Source organism: Octopus sinensis, linkage group LG1 (assembly GCF_006345805.1).
Source record: "Octopus sinensis linkage group LG1, ASM634580v1, whole genome shotgun sequence".
Classification (NCBI taxonomy): domain Eukaryota; kingdom Metazoa; phylum Mollusca; class Cephalopoda; order Octopoda; family Octopodidae; genus Octopus; species Octopus sinensis.
In genome coordinates this window covers 191,552,752-191,573,973 of record NC_042997.1, presented here as the reverse complement: position 1 = coordinate 191,573,973, position 21,222 = coordinate 191,552,752, and the positions used below count along the sequence as shown (strand labels likewise).

The following is a 21,222-nucleotide window of genomic DNA, read 5'->3' as shown; positions in this document are numbered from 1 at the left end:
ACCCCGAAAGGATGAAAGGCAAAGTTGACCTTGGCGGAATTTGAACTCAGAACGTAGCGACAGATGAAATACCGCTAAGCATTTCGCCCGGCGTGCTAACGTTTTTGCCAGCTCGCCACCTTACTTTTTATTACCCGGCATAACGTCAGCTGCGCAATCCTCTGGCTCACCAGCTCCTGTCAAACCATCCAACCCATGCCATCATTGGAAAACAGACATTAAATGATGATGACGTTGCACTTACTGAGCTGGATCAATAAATAGCAAAACATTGTTATACATTAGGGCTAGGCTTCTTTGATTTTTGAAATAGCCCCTAGTAAAAAAAATTATATCCGTCTTAAAACAGTGGTCTACTGGGGGAAGACGGGAGGAGGAGATGAGGTCATGGATAGTGGAGGACACAATCTGTTGGTAGTTGGGCATGGGAGCAGAGGGCAGTAGAAGGAGTGTCTTGAAATTGGCGGAGAGCTTTGGCCTTGTAAAGATCTGCATGCCACACTACCATGGCTCCACCTTTGTCAGCTGGTTTTATGATGATGTCAGTGCAGCGGTGGACACATCGAAGGGCCGAGAGTTTAGCTGGGGAGGTGTTCAGATGATGGGGACGCCTGGTAATGTTAAACTAGTTCACAGCGCACTGGCAGGCGCCCGCAAGAAGATCGACTGCTTGGAACTGGCTAGGAGCTGGCGTCCACTGGGATGGTCAGCGACCCAGGTTGGTGAAGCAGTCTTCCTCATTAGATGCAGGTGGAGTGTTGCGGAAAAGTGCACACAACCTAACACAGTGCACAAAGCTGTGGATATTGGCACAAGTCCGAAATCCGTTGCTGGATGGAGTGAGGAGGATGAAGTGCAGACTCCTACTGAGGAGGGTGCGCGCTGCCTCAGAGGGGGGAAGAATTAGAGGAATGGTAACACCAGACTGAAGTGGAAAAGGGGTGGATGGGGTAGGGTGAGGGGTGGTAGGGATGGTGGAAGGCTGGGAGGAAAGGGATAGGGGATATATGATGTGTGATATATGATATGTATATATGATATATATTTGATATATATATATGATATATATTTGATATATATATGATTGGCTTCCCAGATCCCCGGTCGAACCATCCAACCCATGCTAGCATGGAGAACGGACATTAAACGATGATGATGATATTTGATATATATATATGATATATATTTGATATATATATATGATATATATATGATATTATTTGATACATATATCATATATATATTATATATATTATTATATATATATATATATGCACACACACCATATTTTATTAAATTTCAGATACCTTCAAATTATTATATTCTTGAGAGCACTCTGAATAACAGTTATCTTTTCTCATTTTCATTTTGTTTTACTGAATATAGTGTTTTATTGGGAAACCTTTTTCTTCTCTTTTTTTCGCGTGATGGCTTGAGTACTAAACATTGCTTACAGGTTTCTGGTTTTCATAGAACAAGTAAACACTTTTATAAAATTATAGTAATTTTATGTTACTTGAGAGACATGATGTTAATTGACAAAGATTTTTCAGTTAATATTTAATATTATGTTGACAGCATTTCTCGACAGATTTTTCTTCTTTCTCTTCATTTCTAATTTGCAATTGTACAGCTTCATGTTTCATGACAGATGTCTTGGGTATTTGTTTCATTGTTTTTGTGAATGCTTGTAAATACTAAATTCTGTTGTAATAAGAATACTGGTACAAGATTTTGTTAAAGCCTCATCATTGGTTTCCATGAAAACACCAGCGATAAAATAATTGTTAATAACGAATATTGATGTAGTCTTTTAATTTGTCATGTTGTCTTCAATATTTTAACTAAATGTATATTCAATTACAGAAATTAATAAAATTTTTGCTCTTTTTGTTTTGGAAATTGATTAGAGTTAAGCATTCACAATCATTAGGTTATTCTGTAAACAATATGCATATACATAATGTGTGAGAATGGGGAGAACGTATAATCTTTATGTAAGACATTGAGTCACATGTCTTCTTTCTGTCCTTCTATAGAAGTATGGAAGGAGAAAGCAGTGGCTGTTTTGAGTGAGGTGGATTAGAGAGATATGGGGAGAGAGAGAGAGAGAAATAACTTGTAGGCAGTCAGGCAGCCAACCAGATAAACAGATAAAATGAAATATAAGAAGAAAATGGAGCGAGGCTTAAAGCAGAAATATTCAGAAATGCCAAGAAGAGACAAAAATAAAAGCCATCCTTTTCAAAAGAGTAAAAGACTAGTACTACACCAGTTGGTAATAAATAAGCTATTGCAAATAGCTATTTCATTACATCTCTGGATAAAAGATGCTGGAACTGTCTCTTATTCAAGAGATGCAAAGAAATGGCCAGTGGTGAGATATGGATCTTTGATTCAGTCAGTCTGATACCATTATGACTTGGCTTTTTCACTCAATCAAGATATTGGACATTAATCATTGGTTTCAATCATTCACATCTTTACAACTTAATTCCTTTATTTGGAAGCTTTTCTAGAACCCCCCCCCACCTACCCCGCCCCTTCCCTTGAAGAAAACATACTTAGGTTGTTGATTTGAAGATTTTTTTTTTTTTTTTTTTTTCACATATCAACAATTTCATGACTTAATTGCTGCAATGATTATCAGATGTTGATCATTTATAAACAATACTGTCTACATTCCGGAATTTATCCGCTGAAATCATTGTAACAAGAATGATATCTAATTAAGAATTACAAAAATAAGACAGGCAAATTTCTTCAGCTCTGTTGGGTGAAAAGTTTCAATTTAAAGAGTTTTCACAGAAATTTCAATTATCAACTGCACTGAAGCAATCCTTGAGATCAAAACCTATCTTTTCTTTTAGCTTTTGCTTGTTTCATTCATTGGATCGTGGCCATGCTAGGATACTGCCTTGTAGGGTTTAGTCAAACAAATTAATCCCTGTACTTTTTTAAAGTCTGGTACTCATTCTATTGGTCCTTTATACTGGATACTTAAGTTACGGGGATGTGAACAAACCAACACTGGTTGTTAGGTGTTGGGAGGGGACAGTTGCAAAGATACACATATATTACAGACTTTCATACAGTTTCTGCCTGTGTAATTCACTCACAAAGCATCGGTTAGAAGATATTTGCCCAAGTTGCTGCACAGTAGGACTGAACCCGAGACCAAGTGGTTGCATAGTGAGCTTCTTAACCTCACAGTTTTGCCTGCACAATCATCATCGTTTAACGTCCGTTCTCCATGCTAGCATGGGTTGGACGGTTCGACCGGGGATCTGGGAAGCCAGAAGGCTGCACCAGGCTCCGGTCTTATCTGGCAATGTTTCTACAGCTGGATGCCCTTCCTAATGCCAACCACTCCGTGAGTGTAGTGGGTGCATTTTACGTGCCACCTGCACGGAAGCCAGTCGAGGCGGCACTGGCTTCGGCCACGATTCGGATGGTGCTTTTTACGTGCCACCGACACGGAAGCCAGTCGAGGCGGCGCTGGCATCGGCCACGATTCGGATAGTGCTTTTTACGTATCTCCAGTCCAGGGGTCCTGGCATCTGCCAGGTGCCAGTCATAGGATTGGTTCAATTTCGATTCTGATTTCGATTAATAATAATAATAATAATAATAATAATAATAAAAATAGTACTTTCTACTATGGGTACAAGGCCTGAATTTGGTGGTGGTGGTGGGGATAGTCAATAGCATTGACTCCAGTACTCGATTGGTATGTATTTTATTGGTTCTGAAGGATGAAAGGCGAATAATTAGAACTCAGAACGTGAAGATGGATGAAATACTGCTATGCATTTCGCCGGGCATGCTAACTATTCTGCCATTTCACCACCTTAATAGTAACAATAATAATCCTTTCTACTGGAGGCACACGGCCTCAAATTTGTTGGATGGGGCTAGTCGATTATATCGACCCCAATATTTCACTGGTACTTAATTTATCAACCCTGAAAGAATGAAATGTAAAGTTGACCTCAGCAGAATTTGAACTCGGAGCATAGTGATGGGCGAAATACCACTAAGCATTTTGTCCAGCACACTAATGATTCTGCCAGCTCGAATGATAATAATAATTAGTCTCTGGGAATTGTAAATCCCTATTTAAACTGAGTGACAATATCTATTACATTTATTGATTGTGAATGCTGTTTTAAGGAGAATCATGCTTATTGTCATAGAAGTAATGTGTTGCTGGAGATGGAAAGAGACAGACTCCTATTTTCTCAAGTTTTATATTTTAAAATATTTCATTGAGAGGACCAGTCCGTCAGTTGAACATATATAAACAAGAGTCTCTTGACCCAACATAGGAACTTGTAGGTGATCACTCAACCTGCTAGAAACAGCAGCCAAATATCACCTTCTTCAATCATGTCTCACTGTCTTAAATTTATAAAATCGAATACATTGGACAATGCAGTACACGATACACAAAAAGAAATGGAATATTTTGAATACCTTTGATCATAGGTTTATTTAATCAAGATTGACTTTGGGCTAAACGTCAGGAAAGTTTCCTTGAAATGAAGTAAAAAGTAACTTCATGTGTGAGAGACAAGGGGATGGTGTGTGCGTGTTTGTGTTCCAAGATTCTATCATTATGTAATTTTCTCTGATACTATAATTAATGTTCAATTTCATTTGGAGAGAAAGAGAGAAATAACAATAACAAATGCAAATCTAAAACCTGTATGGTGTTTACCGCAGCTATTGTAGTGGAAGACTACAATAGTTCAGTAACAGTAATAACCCTAATTAATCCATAAAATCAATGTGGAATTTAAAAAAAGAAAGAAGAGCAACAAAAAATAAACTAAAAAAAAAACAACCCAAACCTGCTGAATTTTTATGTGAATGAATTATTGTATATGTCACCTGGAAATTTCTAGAAAACACATTTGCCTGGAATAGTGTAATGAAATGATTTGAAGATTAATCTTCTGTAAATTCATTAATTACAGTTATTGACACAAGCTGTTAATTGCATACAGCTAATAGTTGATACAATCAATTAACTTCATTCTTTGGTGGGGAAAAGCTAGCATGGAAATGAATTTTATTTCATTCCATGTTATGATGCCATGTAAAATTTGATGTGTAGGTATGTATACATATATGCTGTATGTATGTATGTACTTGTATGTGTGTGTTGAAGAAAAAGAAGCTGTCCCCAATCTACACAAATATGTGTGTGTGTGTACTAATATTGTTTTGGTTTTGTGTATTTTTCAGCAAGCCAGAGCTGAGCAAGAGGAGGAATTTATCTGTAATACTTTGCTGAAGAAAATACAGAGTCTAAGGAAAGAGAAAGAAGCATTGGCTATGAACTATGAGCAAGAGGAAGAATACCTAACAAACGATCTCTCCAGAAAACTTATGCAGGTAGTAGCTATATTGTTTGTATTTGTATATATTTTCAAATATTAATATCACATACATTTCTAAAGGTTTATTGCTGCTGTATATTGACATAGTGAAGCTGGTTGGTCTATATTGCATAATTTAGCTTTTAGTGAGATGCATAACTGTGTTTGGCTGACAGAATGATCCACTCTCCCCCTTGTGAAGTTGTGTAATTAGTGGAAGGAAGAGGACATAACTGCAAGAACTACTGCTGCAATGAAAGTAACTGCCCGAATTGCAAATCCACCCCAGCCATCTTAATACAGAAAATGATTATAAAACACACAAGAAGAAACCTGACTGGAGTTGAATTTTGTCATTCATCATCGTTTTGGAAATGAATAAAATAAGTAACTGTCGTGTATATACTGATGAGAATGAAGGTGTTTTGTCTAGTGGTTATGGTGTTGCATTCATGATTGCAAGACTGTGGTTTCTATTCCTGGACTGGGTGCTATGTTGTGTTCTTACCACTATTTGTCTTTTGCTTATGAATCTACTTCATCTTCAACCTAAAATTGCCAACTAATGTATACCTAGGCAGGTCATTCCTCACTAGAGAAGGATTTGATATTCATGCACTTAGCTCAGTGGCACTCAAACAGGGTCTCTGAGGCCCTTGTGGGGTCCATATAAGATTTTGTTGTTAAAATTTATCTGCAATATATCAATTATACTTCTACAATAATAAAATAAATGCACCCTTTTAAAGCCGAGACAGGCTCATGTGCCTGGTTTCACGGTTTCTATGGTGCATGTGTTCCCCAGCTGGACGGGACGCCAGTCCATCGCAGCGTTACTCATTTTTGCCAGCTGAGTGGACTGGAGCAATGTGAAATGAAGTGTTTTGCTCAAAAACACAACGAATCGCCCAGTCCAGGAATCGAAACCACAATCTTACGATCAGGATGCTGACACCCTAACCACTAAGCTACGTGCCTCCACTATACTTCTACAATACACAAAATATTAAACATTTTTTTAATACAGTTCCTAATAATATTTAATTTTAAAAATACAATAGGATTTTTTAAACATTGTGGGGCTGTGAGGGCCCAACTGAATAAAATAGGAATCAAAGGGATCCTTAGATAAGGACCCCTACAATGTCATTCATGATGTTATGAGATAAGTGTTATGCTTCGTTTTATAGAAGCCCACACAGACCACTTTCCCTGTTACCATTTGGTAAAACATTACCTATATGAATAATTTCTTGTGTTCCATTGCAATCTACTCTCCTATATCAACCAATCTAATTCATTGTCAAAGTTTCTAGAGTTCTACAACATGAATAAATAGGTGCAGGAGTGGCTGTGTGGTAAGAGGCTTGCTTTTCAAGCACATACGTGGTACCTTGGGCAATTGTCTTCTACTATAGCCTCAGGCCAACCAAAGCCTTGTGAGTGGATTTAGTAGATTAAAACTGAAAGAAGTCCATCGTATGTGTGTGTGTGTGTCCCACCACCATTGCTTGGCAACCGATGTTGGTGCGTTTACGTCCCCGTAACTTAGCAGTTCAGCAAAAGAAACTGATAGAATAAATAGTAGGCATACAAATAATAAGTCCTGGGGTAAATTTGTTCAAGTTAAGGCGGTGCTCCAGCATGGCCACAGTCAAATGCCTGAACTATTTGAACACAAACTTCAAAAAGCCAGATAACCAACTGGCCACCTGTCACTCAGGCAAGCTTGATAGCTGCACTGACTTTGTATTTATAAGCTGATAGCATAAACACCAAATCACAGTGAATCTCCTAACTGAATTATTGAAATTAGGGTTTCATTATTTTTTCAAATGCTGGCTGTGTGGTAAGAAGTTTGCTACCCAGTTACATGGTTTTGGCTTCAGTTCCACTGTGTGGCACCTATAATCCTTGGCTGACCAAAGTCTTGTGAGTAGATTTGGTAGATGGAAACTGAAAGAAGCCTACCACATGTATGAGTGGTATGAGTTACGGCGAGCTGGCAGAAACGTTAGCACACCGGGCGAAATGCGTAGCCGTATTTCGTCTGTCGTTCCGTTGTGAGTTCAAATTCCGCCGAGGTCGACTTTGCCTTTCATCCTTTTGGGGTCGATAAATTAAGTACCAGTTACGCACTGGGGTCGATGTAATCGACTTAATCTGTTTGTCTGTCCTTGTTTGTCCCCTCTGTGTTTAGCCCCTTGTGGGTAATAAAGAAATAGGTATGTGTTACGATTTCCTTACCTTGACAACACAGGATAGTTGTAAGAATTACCATCATGCAAGCATTTTGATTCATAGTTACATCCTTTGCCTTGTATTGTTAATGTCGCCAAGAAATTATATACACCGCATAATTTTCTCTCTCCTCCGTGTGTGGGAGGGGGGGCATGTGTGCTTATATCACCTCGTCATGACATTGCATGATAGATGTAAGCAATGATCACCATCATATAAGTAGTGTCTCCCATGGAAATATATCTAGTTAAGGGAAATATTACCTTACTTGGAAACCGATAAGGGCTGGCAACAAGGACATTCAGTCATAGAAAAATCTGCCTCAACAAATTCTGTCTGACCCATGCAAGCATGGAAAAGTGGGCATTAAATGCCCTGACAACTCTGCCAATTTGTTGCTTTAACCCTTTAGTATTCAGATTAGTCTGTCAAATGTAATGCTTATTTATTCAAATTGGTTTGAATTAATTATGCAGCATTTCGTAGTTTCAAAATTTCAATGATGCAATTGTATATTTTATGAATGACATTGTAGGGGAATGACATTGTTCGGTCAGCCTGACAATGCATCAGATTGGTTGATACAGGAGAGCAGATTGACTGTCATATCTGCAATGGAACAGAGGAAATTATTCATATAGGACTTATTCTTTGTAAGCCTAGTATTTATTCTATCGGTCACTTTTGCCGAACCGCTAAGTTACGGGGACGTATCAGTTGTCAAGCGATGTTGGGGGGACAAACACTGATACACAAATATATACACATATGCATACATGCAACAGACTTCTTTCAGTTTCCGTCTACCAAATCCACTCACAAGGCTATAATAGAAGACACTTTCCCAAGGTGCCACGCAGTGGGACTGAACCTGGAACCATGTGGTTTGTAAGCAAGCTACCACACAGCCACTCTAATATTTAGCAAGTAAAATAGAACTTATTAAACATCTTAGTCAAAACAATAGCATTATTTTACTGTCTTAGAGAACATAGGTAAATAACACTTGGGCATTGGGTATGATGTTATTAGGGGAAGAGATTACTATTTTCGGCACAAAGCCACCTCCTTTATTACTAACTTGAATCATCCTCAGTTAAAAGGTATTGTCTTGCAAGTTATTTGGTGGCCTAACTGGTGCTGGTGCCAGGTAATAATAATAATAATTATAATAATAATAATAATAATGTTCGTCCTTCGGGTTCGAAGATGACCATTGACATCATTTGGTGGAATTGCTGCTATGAGATCGGAGGTGGCTGGTGAGGCCAATCTGGGCAAGGAAGCCCCCCCCACAGGTGGGGCAGAAGTGGGTAGGGGCTGTGCTATTGGTGCCAGGTAGAAAGTACATGATATACTCTGTAAAGTGGTTAGCCCTTGGAAGGGCATCCAGCCATAAAAACCATGCCAAAACAGACAGTGAAGCTTGGTGCAGTCCTCTGGCTTGCCAGCTCCTGTCAAACAACCCAACATAGAAAACATGTTAACCCTTTAGTGTTCAGATTACTCTGTTAAATGTAATACTTTTTCACTCAAATTGTTTTGAATTAATCCTGCATTATCTTATTGTTTTGAGGTTTCAATAATGTCATCATCATCATCATCATCATCATCGTTTAACGTCCGTTCTCCATGCTAGCATGGGTTGGACGGTTCGACCGGCGTTCTGGGAAGCCAGAAGGCTGCACCAGGCTCCAGTCTAATCTGGCAATGTTTCTACAGCTGGATGCCCTTCCTAACGCCAACCACTCCGTGAGTGTAGTGGGTGCTTTTTACGTGCCACCTGCACAGGTGCCAGGCGAGGCTGGCAACGGCCACGGTCAGATTGGTGTATTTTATGTGCCACCGGCACGGAAGCCAGTCGAGGCGGTGCTGGCATCAGCCACGAGTCGGATAGTGCTTTTTACGTACCACCAGACCAGGGATCCTGGCTGGTTCAATTCGATTTCGATTTCGCTTGCCCCAACATGTCTTCACAAGCAAAGGGGGTTGGCATGGGTGCCTGTCGTACGGTCGCATTGGAGTATTTTACGTGCCACGGCCACGAGTCGGATAGTGCTTTTTACGTACCACCAGACCAGGGATCCTGGCTGGTTCAATTCGATTTCGATTTCGCTTGCCCCAACATGTCTTCACAAGCAAAGGGGGTTGGCATGGGTGCCTGTCGTACGGTCGCATTGGAGTATTTTACGTGCCACAGCCACGAGTCGGATAGTGCTTTTTACGTACCACCAGGCCAGGGATCCTGGCTGGTTCAATTCGGTTTCGATTTCGATTTCGCTTGCCCCAACATGTCTTCGCAAGCATGGGGGGTTGGCATGGGTGTCTGTCGTCGGATGAGGTTCTATATCGACTTCGGTTGCCTCAACAGGTCTTTGTGTCCAAGGGAGGAAAGGCATTCATAAGTGGGCTGGGCTCACTTGTCCTGCCTGGTCTTCTCACGTACAGAATATTTCCAAAGGTCTCGGTCGCTGGTCGAGGCGGTGCTGGCATCGGCCACGAGCCGGATAGTGCTTTTTACGTACCACCAGACCAGGGATCCTGGCTGGTTCAATTCGATTTCGATTTCGCTTGCCCCAACATGTCTTCACAAGCAAAGGGGGTTGGCATGGGTGCCTGTCGTACGGTCGCATTGGAGTATTTTACGTGCCACGGCCACGAGTCGGATAGTGCTTTTTACGTACCACCAGACCAGGGATCCTGGCTGGTTCAATTCGATTTCGATTGCCCCAACATGTCTTCACAAGCAAAGGGGGTTGGCATGGGTGCCTGTCGTACGGTCGCATTGGAGTATTTTACGTGCCACGGCCACGAGTCGGATAGTGCTTTTTACGTACCACCAGGCCAGGGATCCTGGCTGGTTCAATTCAGTTTCGATTTCGATTTTGATTTCGCTTGCCCCATCATGTCTTCGCAAGCATGGGGGGTTGGCATGGGTGTCTGTCGTCGGATGAGGTTCTATATCGACTTCGCTTGCCTCAACAGGTCTTTGTGTCCAAGGGAGGAAAGGCATTCATAAGTGGGCTGGGCTCACTTGTCCTGCCTGGTCTTCTCACGTACAGAATATTTCCAAAGGTCTCGGTCGCTGGTCATTTCCTCAGTGAGGCCTAAAGTTCGAAGGTCGTGCTTCACCACCTCGTCCCAGGTTTTCCTGGGTCTACCTCTTCCACGGGTTCCCTCAACTGCTAGGGATTGGCACTTTCTCACACACCTATCTTCATCCATTCTCGCCACATGACCATACCAGCGCAATCGTCTCTCTTGCACACCACAACTGATGCTTCTTAGGTACAACATTTCTCTCAAGGTGCTAACGCTCTGTCGAGTATGTACACTGACATTACACATCCATCGGAGCATACTGGCTTCATTCCTCACGAGCTTACGCATGTCCTCAGCAGTCACGGCCCATGTTTCGCTGCCATGTAGCATGGCTGTTCGTACACACGCATCATACAGTCTGCCTTTTACTCTGAGCGAGAGGCCTTTAGTCACCAGCAGAGGTAAGAGCTCCCTAAACTTTGCCCAGGCTATTCTTATTCTAGCAGTTACACTTCCAGCGCACCCACCCCCACTACTGACTTGGTCACCTAGATAACGGAAGCTATCAACTACTTCTAGTTTTTCCCCCTGGAAAGTGACGGAAGTTGTTTTCTGCAGATTTTCGGAGGTTAATGCTCCCGAGCATCTGCCACATACAAAAACTATCTTCCCAGTTAGCCTACCTTTGACATTGCTGCACCTCTTATGTGTCCATAGCTTACACTGGGTACATCTTATAGAGTTTCTACCTACACCTTTTCTACAGATCGAGCAGGGCCATCTTCCTGAAGACATTTGTGGATTGTCTACCTTCCTACTTATTAGTACTTTGGTTTTAGCTAGGTTGACTCTAAGGCCCCTTGATTCTAAACCCTCCTTCCACACCTGGAACTTCTCCTCCAGTTCTGATAGTGACTCAGCAATAAGAGCAAGGTCGTCAGCGTAGAGGAGCTCCCAGGGACAGCCTGTCTTGAATTCCTCCGTAATTGCCTGGAGTACTATGATAAATAGGAGGGGGCTGAGTACTGAACCCTGGTGGACCCCAACCTCTACTTTGAATTCTTCTGTGTACATGTTGCCAACCCTAACCTTACTTACGGCATCTCTGTACATGGCTTGCACAGTCCTCACCAGCCATTCATCTATCCCTAGTTTCCTCATTGACCACCAGATAAGGGATCGGGGGACCCTATCAAAAGCTTTCTCCATGTCAACGAAAGCCAGGTACAGGGGCTTATCTTTGGCTAGGTATTTCTCCTGCAGCTGCCTTACCAGGAATATAGCATCAGTGGTACTTTTCCCTGGCACGAACCCAAACTGCATCTCATCTAAACTAACTCTCTCTCTAATTAGTTGGGCTATGACCCTCTCCGTAACCTTCATTACTTGATCCAACAGCTTGATACCTCTGTAATTATTTGTATCTAGGGCATCACCTTTACCTTTGTAGCAGTTGACTAGTATGCTGCTGCACCAGTCATTGGGTATGACTCCTTCGTGTATCACCTGGTTGACTATACGGGTGACTAGGTTATAGCCGACACTGCCAGATATTTTGAGCATCTCTGCAGTAATTTAATTTTTAGACTGTCATTGTAGGTTAGGTGTGAGAGGCTAGAAATGGCTAGTTTTAATATAAAACACATAGAATATTTGGGTCAGATATGGCCGGTTTAAACACTAAAGGGTTAAATGGTGATGGTGATGATGGCATTTAACTGTTCATGCACAGAACAAGTGTTTAGATGGTATCTGGTATGGCTTTCTGCCTCCATACATTATTCTGATGGCATAGAAAGGTCAGTGTTGATTACAATAAACAAAGTAACATGAATTGTATTATCAGCATTTATAATTAAGATATTTAGTCATTTACTATTGACTAAAAAAAACGTAGCAAGCGTAATACATTTTTGATCTTTCATCTCCCACTGCATGGTTTAACGATCAGAATTGCCTTCAACATCTTGTGAAATATGCCAGGATTTGAAATACAAGAATTATTCATCATCATCTTCAATAGATTTATATCTTAAAAAGATTTTTAAAAGCCAATGTTGATTTTTAATCATTTTAAATTCATTATTGATTTTTTTTTTTTTTTTTTTTTTTTGGTGGGTGTGTGTTCACATGATGCTGGAAAATAAATTGGATGTGTTAAGGTTAAGAAAATCAACATTAATTTCATGAAAAAGATATGCTAGAGAAAGAGGAACTTGATATAAAATTGATTGACTTGTAAAATATGAGAGGTGAAAAATTGTAACTTTAACAATTTCCTCTTGGTTAAATCGAACAAACACGTGTACATATAATTTTATCAGTTTTTCAAATTCTGTATTTTGTATCTTAGTTTTACATCGACTTTTTTCTGTCTCTGTAAGACCTCCACCTTAGATTATATATATATTTAAAATTAAGATACAAAATGCAGGCATAGGCGTGGCTCTGTGGTAAGTAGGTTCAGTCCCACTGCATGGCAAGTGTTTTCTACTATAGCCTTGGGCCAACCAAAGCCTTGTGAGTGGATTTGGTAGATGGAAACTGAAAGAAGCCCATGTATATATGTATGTGTATGTGTATCTGTGTTTACATCCCCGTAACTTAGCGGTTCGGCAAAAGAGACCGATAGAATAAGTACTAGGCTTACAAAGAATAAGTCCTGGGGTCGATTTGCTTGACTAAAGGTGATGCTCCAGCATAGCCACAGTCAAATGACTGAAACAAGTAAAAGAGTAACCGAAATAAGTGGATCTATTGTCTAGGAAAATACTATTTACTTGTTTAAGGGTTGTACTGGGTAAATTGCGGAAATAACTCTAACAGTTCAAATACTAAGAAATAAGCATGCTCAATTTGATTTACACCAAATGATTTAGGAAAATGAATGGGCTATTTCCCTTGGCTGTCGAAATATATTTGGTATATATAAAGATCCCTTCCAGGGGCCCTATTTATTTTTTCAACAGTCTGTGTATACCATGAGGTTTCTAGACATGACTTCTGCTCATCTGTCAAGTTTCTTCAAAATCGATAAAACAATGTAGGAGGAGTTAGCTAACAACTCCACAAACACACCCACAGACAGAATTTCCCACATATGCAGTAATATATATATATATATATATATATATATATATATATATATATATGATTTTGACAGTTTGCCAGCTTTGTGGCTCGTTCAAACTGACAGTTTGAATAAACTAACAACATCAAAGTCACTATCAGTATAACAACAGTAAATATTAGAACTCTACATTTGTACTAAGTTCTTTATTCAGTAGCTGTTATTTTATGTACATTAAACAATTTGTTTTTAACTAATACACACATCATTTCCTAAGAAGACAAAATCACTTTTAGTTCCAGGACAGATCTTATTTCTCACTCAGAAATGCCACTCCACTTAGGGAAGTATGAATACTGTGTCTATCTATGATTTGAAAATCAAACAAAACATCTGCATTTCTAACTAAGTAGTTTACTTTAGCACCAAACTCCACTCTTTTATTCCAACACACAGCTCATGGTGTCATTTCTGATACTAAGGTTACACACTTTTACTTGTTTCAGTCATTTGACTGTGGCCATGCTGGAGCACCGCCTTTAGTCAAACAAATCGAGCCCAGGACTTATTCTTTGTAAGCCAAGTACTTATTCTTTCAGTCTCTTTTGCCGAACTGCTAAGTTACGGGAATGCAAACACGTCAGCATCAGTTGTCAAGCGATGTTGTGGGGGACAAACACAGACACACGAACATATACACACACATACATATATATATATATATATATATATATATATATATATATATATTTATACGATGGGCTTCTTTCAGTTTCTGTCTACCAAATCCACTCACAAGGCTTTGGTCGATCCGAGGCTATAGTAGAAGACACTTGCCCAAGGTGCCATGCAGTGAGACTGAACCCGGAACCATGTGGTTGGTAAACAAGCTACTTACCACACAGCCACTCCTAGGTTGACTACTTTTGCTAAACTTTCAAACAAGTTCATGAAACAAATGGCTCTAATAAACTAAGATTTTTAGAGAACTACCATATCACTTATGTATCAAAATATCTTGGGATGAAGTAACCAAGAACTGTTCAATCAGAGCTTGATAGAAGCTATGGTCAGAAGCATCCAATGATTTTCTGGAATTTGTAGGAGAAATAGTATCAGCATCCATCAATAGCATTTCTGTGCTGCTCTGTGGAATATTTGAAAGGAGTTAGGTCATGTGATGAGTTGATGTATTAAATAACTGCAAGAGTTAGCATCTGAAATAAGCCTGAAGACCCTCCTTTAGAGCCAGTGACTCCTGAAATATTACTTGTGAATCCCTCAGCTAAATTATCACCAATACTATGGAAATCATGAACCAATTTACTGAGAAGGACTTTGCCTATGAACACAGCAGTAAGGCAGGCAGAGGTATGAATTACTTCATGAGAGAAAAGATTCAAAGAACACACAAATAACATTTGATGCATTCTTTGCAAAGCAACCATAGCCAGCACCCTCATTACAGATATAACCTCTCCTCTCCTATTTCTCACTGCTGCTTTTTGCAAAAGTGTAGGCCTGTGTACTCAGTGAAGTTGATCAACCTGTTTCAGAATATTTCATTTGATCTTAATTAAACTTGAGTGATTTTTTTATCATCATAGGTGTATGCTGTATTATCTGAGGCTACCTTAAATTGTATGTTTTGGATGATGTGACAAGTCTGAATTTTTCAGTTGTTTGGCTATGTCTATTGCCTTCAGTTATGTTCATATTACTATTAAAAATGACCTATCAAGTTCATCTCTCTATGCTATATTATATTGATCTTGTGTCACACTGTTTCATTTTGCACATATCTAGAACCCTAATCAAGGTATTACTGTGTGTGTATGTGAATACTAATAGGTTTCTCATTTTCACCAAAATCCAGTAACACTTTCTGGATGCTATATGTGTATATTTACCTTATCTGATAGTGCCTTTATTTAATTTTGCCAGTCTAATTTTTGCCCTTCTTTGGTAGTCATCTTATTCATAATTCATTCTTTAAAATTTGTTGGAGCAGTGCAGATGGTAAAGCACTAGGTTAAGTATTTTATAGAAATTCAGTGATTCTTGGCCTTCAGTTTAAATATCAGTAACTGATCTTATATTTAATATACTTCCACCCTTGGCAAAGGAAAAAAATATTTAGCAGTTGGTCATTATATAATTGATCTCTTTTTGTATATCTCAATTATTGATCATAGATGTTTGGTTAAAAAAATAGAGGGAAAAAGTGAAAAAATGAACACCATGTTAAATGAATCAGTGATAAATAAATAATAGGACACATGGAAGAAAATAAGTGTCATTCCAAGACCCTAAGTTGTCCTGAACATCTAACCTGTAAGTAGTAACTTAGTAAGCCAAGCCATTGCTGTCCGACTACGGCGAAATAGATGTGAAGTAAAGTAATCTTTTCTAATCTCAGTACAAGGCCAGCAATTTTGAGGAGAGGGAGAGGTCAATCAGATTGCCCACCCCCACCCTGCCCTTATCCCATTCTCAACTGGTTCATATTTTATCAACACCAAAAGGACGAAAGGCAAAAATCAACTTTGGCGGAGCATTTGAATTCAGAATGTAAAGAATTGGGAGAAATGCTGCCAAACATTTTATCTGGCGCGCTAACAATTCTGCCAGCTCACCGCCTTTGTTAAGTGAAATAATGAAGTTTATTTTGCTTTTTTTTAGCTAAGTGTGTTTCAATTACATGCGTGTTTATCTATCATTTTCACATCTAAGTCCATAGCTACAAACAAAAATGTTAATTGCTGTCCACTTTTTGAAATATTCAGACTGAGGAGTCTTCTACTAATTTACTAACATTGACAAGTATTTTTTAGTAAATAACTGTCTTGTGTTATTGTTGTTTGTCAGTAAACAACCCAGGTTGAAAAAGTGCAAGTTCAACTTGCATGCCATAGGGAAACAGCCTACAAGACATAACTATTTACCTATCTACCTTCTCTATCACTTTGGTTACTCGTGAGAGGATATCCACAAGCAGGAATATATATCATGAGGGTTGTTCCATATATTTTCTGTCAATCAATCACTTGATTGATAAAATTGAGTCATGAATGCACCAAATGCATATCTGAAACAGCTCTATATTAAATGTATATGACCCATTGTTTCTGTCCATTTTTTATATATCTTATTTCTTTATTGCCCACAAGGGACTAAACATAGAGGGGACAAACAAGGACAAAAGGATTAAGTGCGTAACTAGTATTTAATTTATCGACCCCGAAAGGATGAAAGGCAAAGTCAACCTTGGCGGGATTTGAACCCAGAACATAGCAATAGACGAAATACCTATTTCTTTACTACCCACAAGGGGATAAACACAGAGAGGACAAACAAGGACAGACAAACAGATTAAGTCAATTATATCGACACCAGTGCGTAACTGGTACTTACTTAATCGACTCCGAAAGGATGAAAGGCAAAGTCAACCTCGGCGGAATTTGAACTCAGAAAGTAGCGGCAGACGAAATACCGCTAAGCATTTCACCCGGCGTACTAATGTTTCTGCCAGCTCTATCTTCTATCTTGTTTCAACCATTAGACTGCATCCATACTGGGGCATCACCATGACACATTTTTAAGTGAACGAATCTACACCAGAACTTTTTTTTTTAAAGCCTAGTACTTATGCTATTGGTTTCTTTTACTGAACTGCTAAGTTACATGGATGTAAACACACCAACACTGGTTGTCAAGTGGTGGTGAGGGACAGACACATACACATGCAATGGGCTTCTTTCAGTTTCTGTCTACCAAATCTACTCACAAGGTTTTGATCAGCCTGAGGCTATAGTAGAAGACACTTGCCCAAGGTGCCATGCAATGGGACTGAACTTGGAACCATGTAGTTGAAAAACAATCTTCTTACTACTCAGATATTAGCTGGCTTTTTTCTTTCATCTCCTTTTGATTTAGTTATTTTATTGGTTTCGGTCATCAGATTGCAGCCACGCGAGTACACCATCTTGAAAGATTTTAGTTAATCATATCAGCACCAATATTTACTTCAATCTGATACTTATTTTGTTGATTGCTATTTGTCAAACCACTAAGTTACAGGACATAACTCTATGAGATTGGTTTTTAATCTGGTGTAATGTCATTGTTTTTATGGTTACTTCATCAAGCTGGTGTGAGTTAGGACTTTCGGAGGCAGTATTTTTATGACCGAATACACTTCTTGATGCCAAAACATTTTGTCGCCTCTTAATGACATGCAGTGAGATAGTATAGATATTATACTGGTGCATACACATGCACTGGTGCATACACATATTATCCTTCAAACATCTACCTTCTATATTTGCATAGGTGGAAAGAAAAATTTACTTTACTGAATTATTCTTTATCAAAGTATCACTACATTAAGTATGCTGACCCCACTTAACTATTGGCTTTTTATGCCAAAGGCATCCCAGAGAAATTGGTGCAATAATTACTCTGGGAATGGATTGGTGGCTTTTGTTGAGGATAGGCCGGTTGACTGTGGTAATAATAGGTTTGCAGGATTGGAGTAGTGGACTGTGGGAGGGATAGATTGGGGCACTGGTAAGATTGTAACTCATAGATTACTATGTAGGATACTATTAGATGTTGTAAATTTTTATTTAAACTCTATTTGTAAAAATATAAAATGTTAATTGAAAGGAAATGTTTTTCTTCTTTTTCATATTCTATCTAAAATCTCACCAGTAAATTTTTTCAGGAAGAAGGACCACCTGTTAGCTCATTTTATAAACAAATTTTGAATCGTATTATATTTTTAAAATCCCATTTCAGTCTTAACTGATGTAATGGAATTGCTATTTTCAAAATTCCATTAACTACATCATTCAGGTCTAGCTACAGAATCAAGATTGTGCATAAAAATTGATTCCTTTTCAGAAAATACTCAAATTATTTCCTTTTATTTTATTTTGTGCAACAAAAATGCAGGTTCTTTAAAGAAAAACCTCACAAAGGAAATGAATTTCCAATGATTTCATAAAAATTATTTAAAACATGTAAAATAAATCCATTTTGTTTTTTGCTTCTTTAAACCTTGTGACTTCTCTTACAAACCAAAAACCCTGAACGGAAGAATAAGCTTGCTTTCTCCTTGCGCCTGCAGCAGATTGTAAAGACATTTGCAAATACCTTTCAGAAATAAAAACTTTCCAATACGTAAATTTTTTTCAGTTTCAGTAAAATGTTCAGCCATAAATACAGAATAATTTCTGTTCTTTGCTTGAATATATATATATATATATATATATATGTGAAGTATATTTGCCACGTAAATGTGGCTAACCACTAAGGGTGGATGCTACTGTAGCTTGTAGCCCTAAGAGAACATCATTATATCAGTTAAGACTGAAATGGGGCTACAAGCTACAGTAGCATCCACCCTTAGTGGTTAGCCACATTTACGTGGCAAATATACTTCACATTGTCATGCAGCTACTGTTTATACCTCGTTCAGAGATTTATTATTGCTTATATATATATATATATATATATATATATATATATATATATATAGGCAGAAGTTCTTGTATCCAAGAAAAGAAACACACTCTGAAGCCTTAGAACAGTAATATATTTTATAGGAAGTTAAAAGTTATGGCTGGTCATAGAGTGACCATTGGTTTCCCACCTATAAAGCACTTAGTTGTATAGGCAACTTCTGATGAGTTGCCTATACAGCTAAGTGCTTTATAGGTGGGAAACCAATTATCACTCTATGACCAGCCATAAATTTTAACTTCCTAAAAATACTAACACACATACATAGTGACATGACAGTGTGGCTAAGAAGTCTACTTCTTAGCCATGTGGTTTTGGGCTCAGTCACACTGTATATCTTATGCTATAGCCCCTGGTCAACCAAAACCTTGTGAATATATTTGATGAATGAAAACTGTTCAAAGCCTGTTTTATGTGCATATGTGTGCACATGCATGTATGCTCATTTGTGTCACTGTGTGAAAAGTGTTGTGCAGCATCTTAGATTAGTATCTATTATTATAGCTCTGGGTTGACCAAAGCCCTGTGGATAGATTTGGTATGGAGACTGAAAAGAAATGTGTGTGTGTCATACAAAAGATGATGTTCCCAGTCGTCCATGAAAAACATGTCTCGCCATGGGGGAAATATTATCTTGCTTGGAAACAGGTGAGAGTTGACAACAGGAAAAGCATCCAGTCATAGAAAACCTGTCTCAACAATTTCTGTCTGATCCAGGCAAGAATGAACTGCTAGTAGGGTGCTAAGAGCACCATCCGAGCATGATCGTTGCTAGAGCGGCTAACTGGCTTCCGTGCCAGTGGCATGTAAAAGGTACCATTCGAGCGTGATCGTTACCAGCATCACCTTACTGGCACCTGTGCCAGTGGCATGTGTAAAAAGATTCAAGCGAGGTCATTGCCAGTACCGCCTGACTGGCCCCTGTGCTAGTGGCACGTAAAAGCACCCACTACACTCTCAGAGTGGTTGGTGTTAGGAAGGACATCCAGCTGTAGAAACTCTGCCAGATCAAGATTGGAGCCTGGTGCAGCCATCTGGTTCGCCAGCCCTCAGTCAAATTGTCCAACCCATGCTAGCATGGAAAGCGGACATTAAACGATGATGATGATGAATGTAAATGTGTTTAAATGTTCAAAACATTTTCTTAAGAAAAAAAAAATCTCATTTCACTCTGTAGTATAAAAGATGTGTGGGCTAATATAGATCATATGTAGGATTTATTTCCAGTCACGGTCATACATCCTAGAAAAGGCTTTAATTCATTGTATTGTATCATACCATTTTCCATTAAGTTGATGATTCATATGTCTTCTAGCGTATAATATTTGTCTCATCAGATATATTTTCCTGTAAAAAATGTGCAACACAAATATCATACAAATTAGCTATGTTAAATTAGCGTACTTGAAGTTATTAATAACAATTGTAAAATGTTCTTTTGATTAATCACTGGAAGAAATTTCCATGGTTACTAAAATATATAAATGTTTATTACTTGTGTCAGTCTGTGGACTATGGCCATGCTGGGGCACCACCTTCAAGGGTTTCAGTTGAACACATTGACCCCAGTACTTAATTTTTTTTTTTTTTTTTGATGTCTGGTGCTTATTGTCAGCCTGCTAAGTTATAGGGATGTAAACAAACTAACACAAGTTGTTGAAGTGATGGTGGGGAGGACAGATACAAAGACACATATATATAGACAACCGACTTCCACACAGTTTCTGTTTACCAAATTCACTCACAAGGCATGGATTCAGTCCCCTTGCCATGCAGCAGGATTGAACCCAAAACCTCTGTGTGTGTGTGTACATACACTGTAAGTGCACACATGGCTGTGTGGTTGAGAAGCTTGGATTCAGTTCCACTGTATGACACCATGGGCATGTGTCCCCTTCTATATGTTTCTTTACTACCCACAAGGGGCTAAACATAGAGGGGACAAACAAGGACAGACAA

At 38.9% G+C, this 21,222-nt stretch overlaps 1 protein-coding gene across 4 annotated transcripts in view; it reads left to right on the top strand.

The window, feature by feature from the left end:
* Positions 1 to 21,222, top strand: part of LOC115218200 (coiled-coil domain-containing protein 6) — a 191,333-nt gene that overhangs the window by 120,743 nt on the left and 49,368 nt on the right. For all 4 annotated transcript variants that reach the window (XM_029787947.2, XM_029787949.2, XM_029787948.2 and 1 more), the window contains exon 2: positions 5,251 to 5,400. In XM_029787947.2, the coding sequence (XP_029643807.1) occupies positions 5,251 to 5,400 (150 nt within the window). The remainder of the gene's footprint in view (positions 1 to 5,250; positions 5,401 to 21,222) is intronic.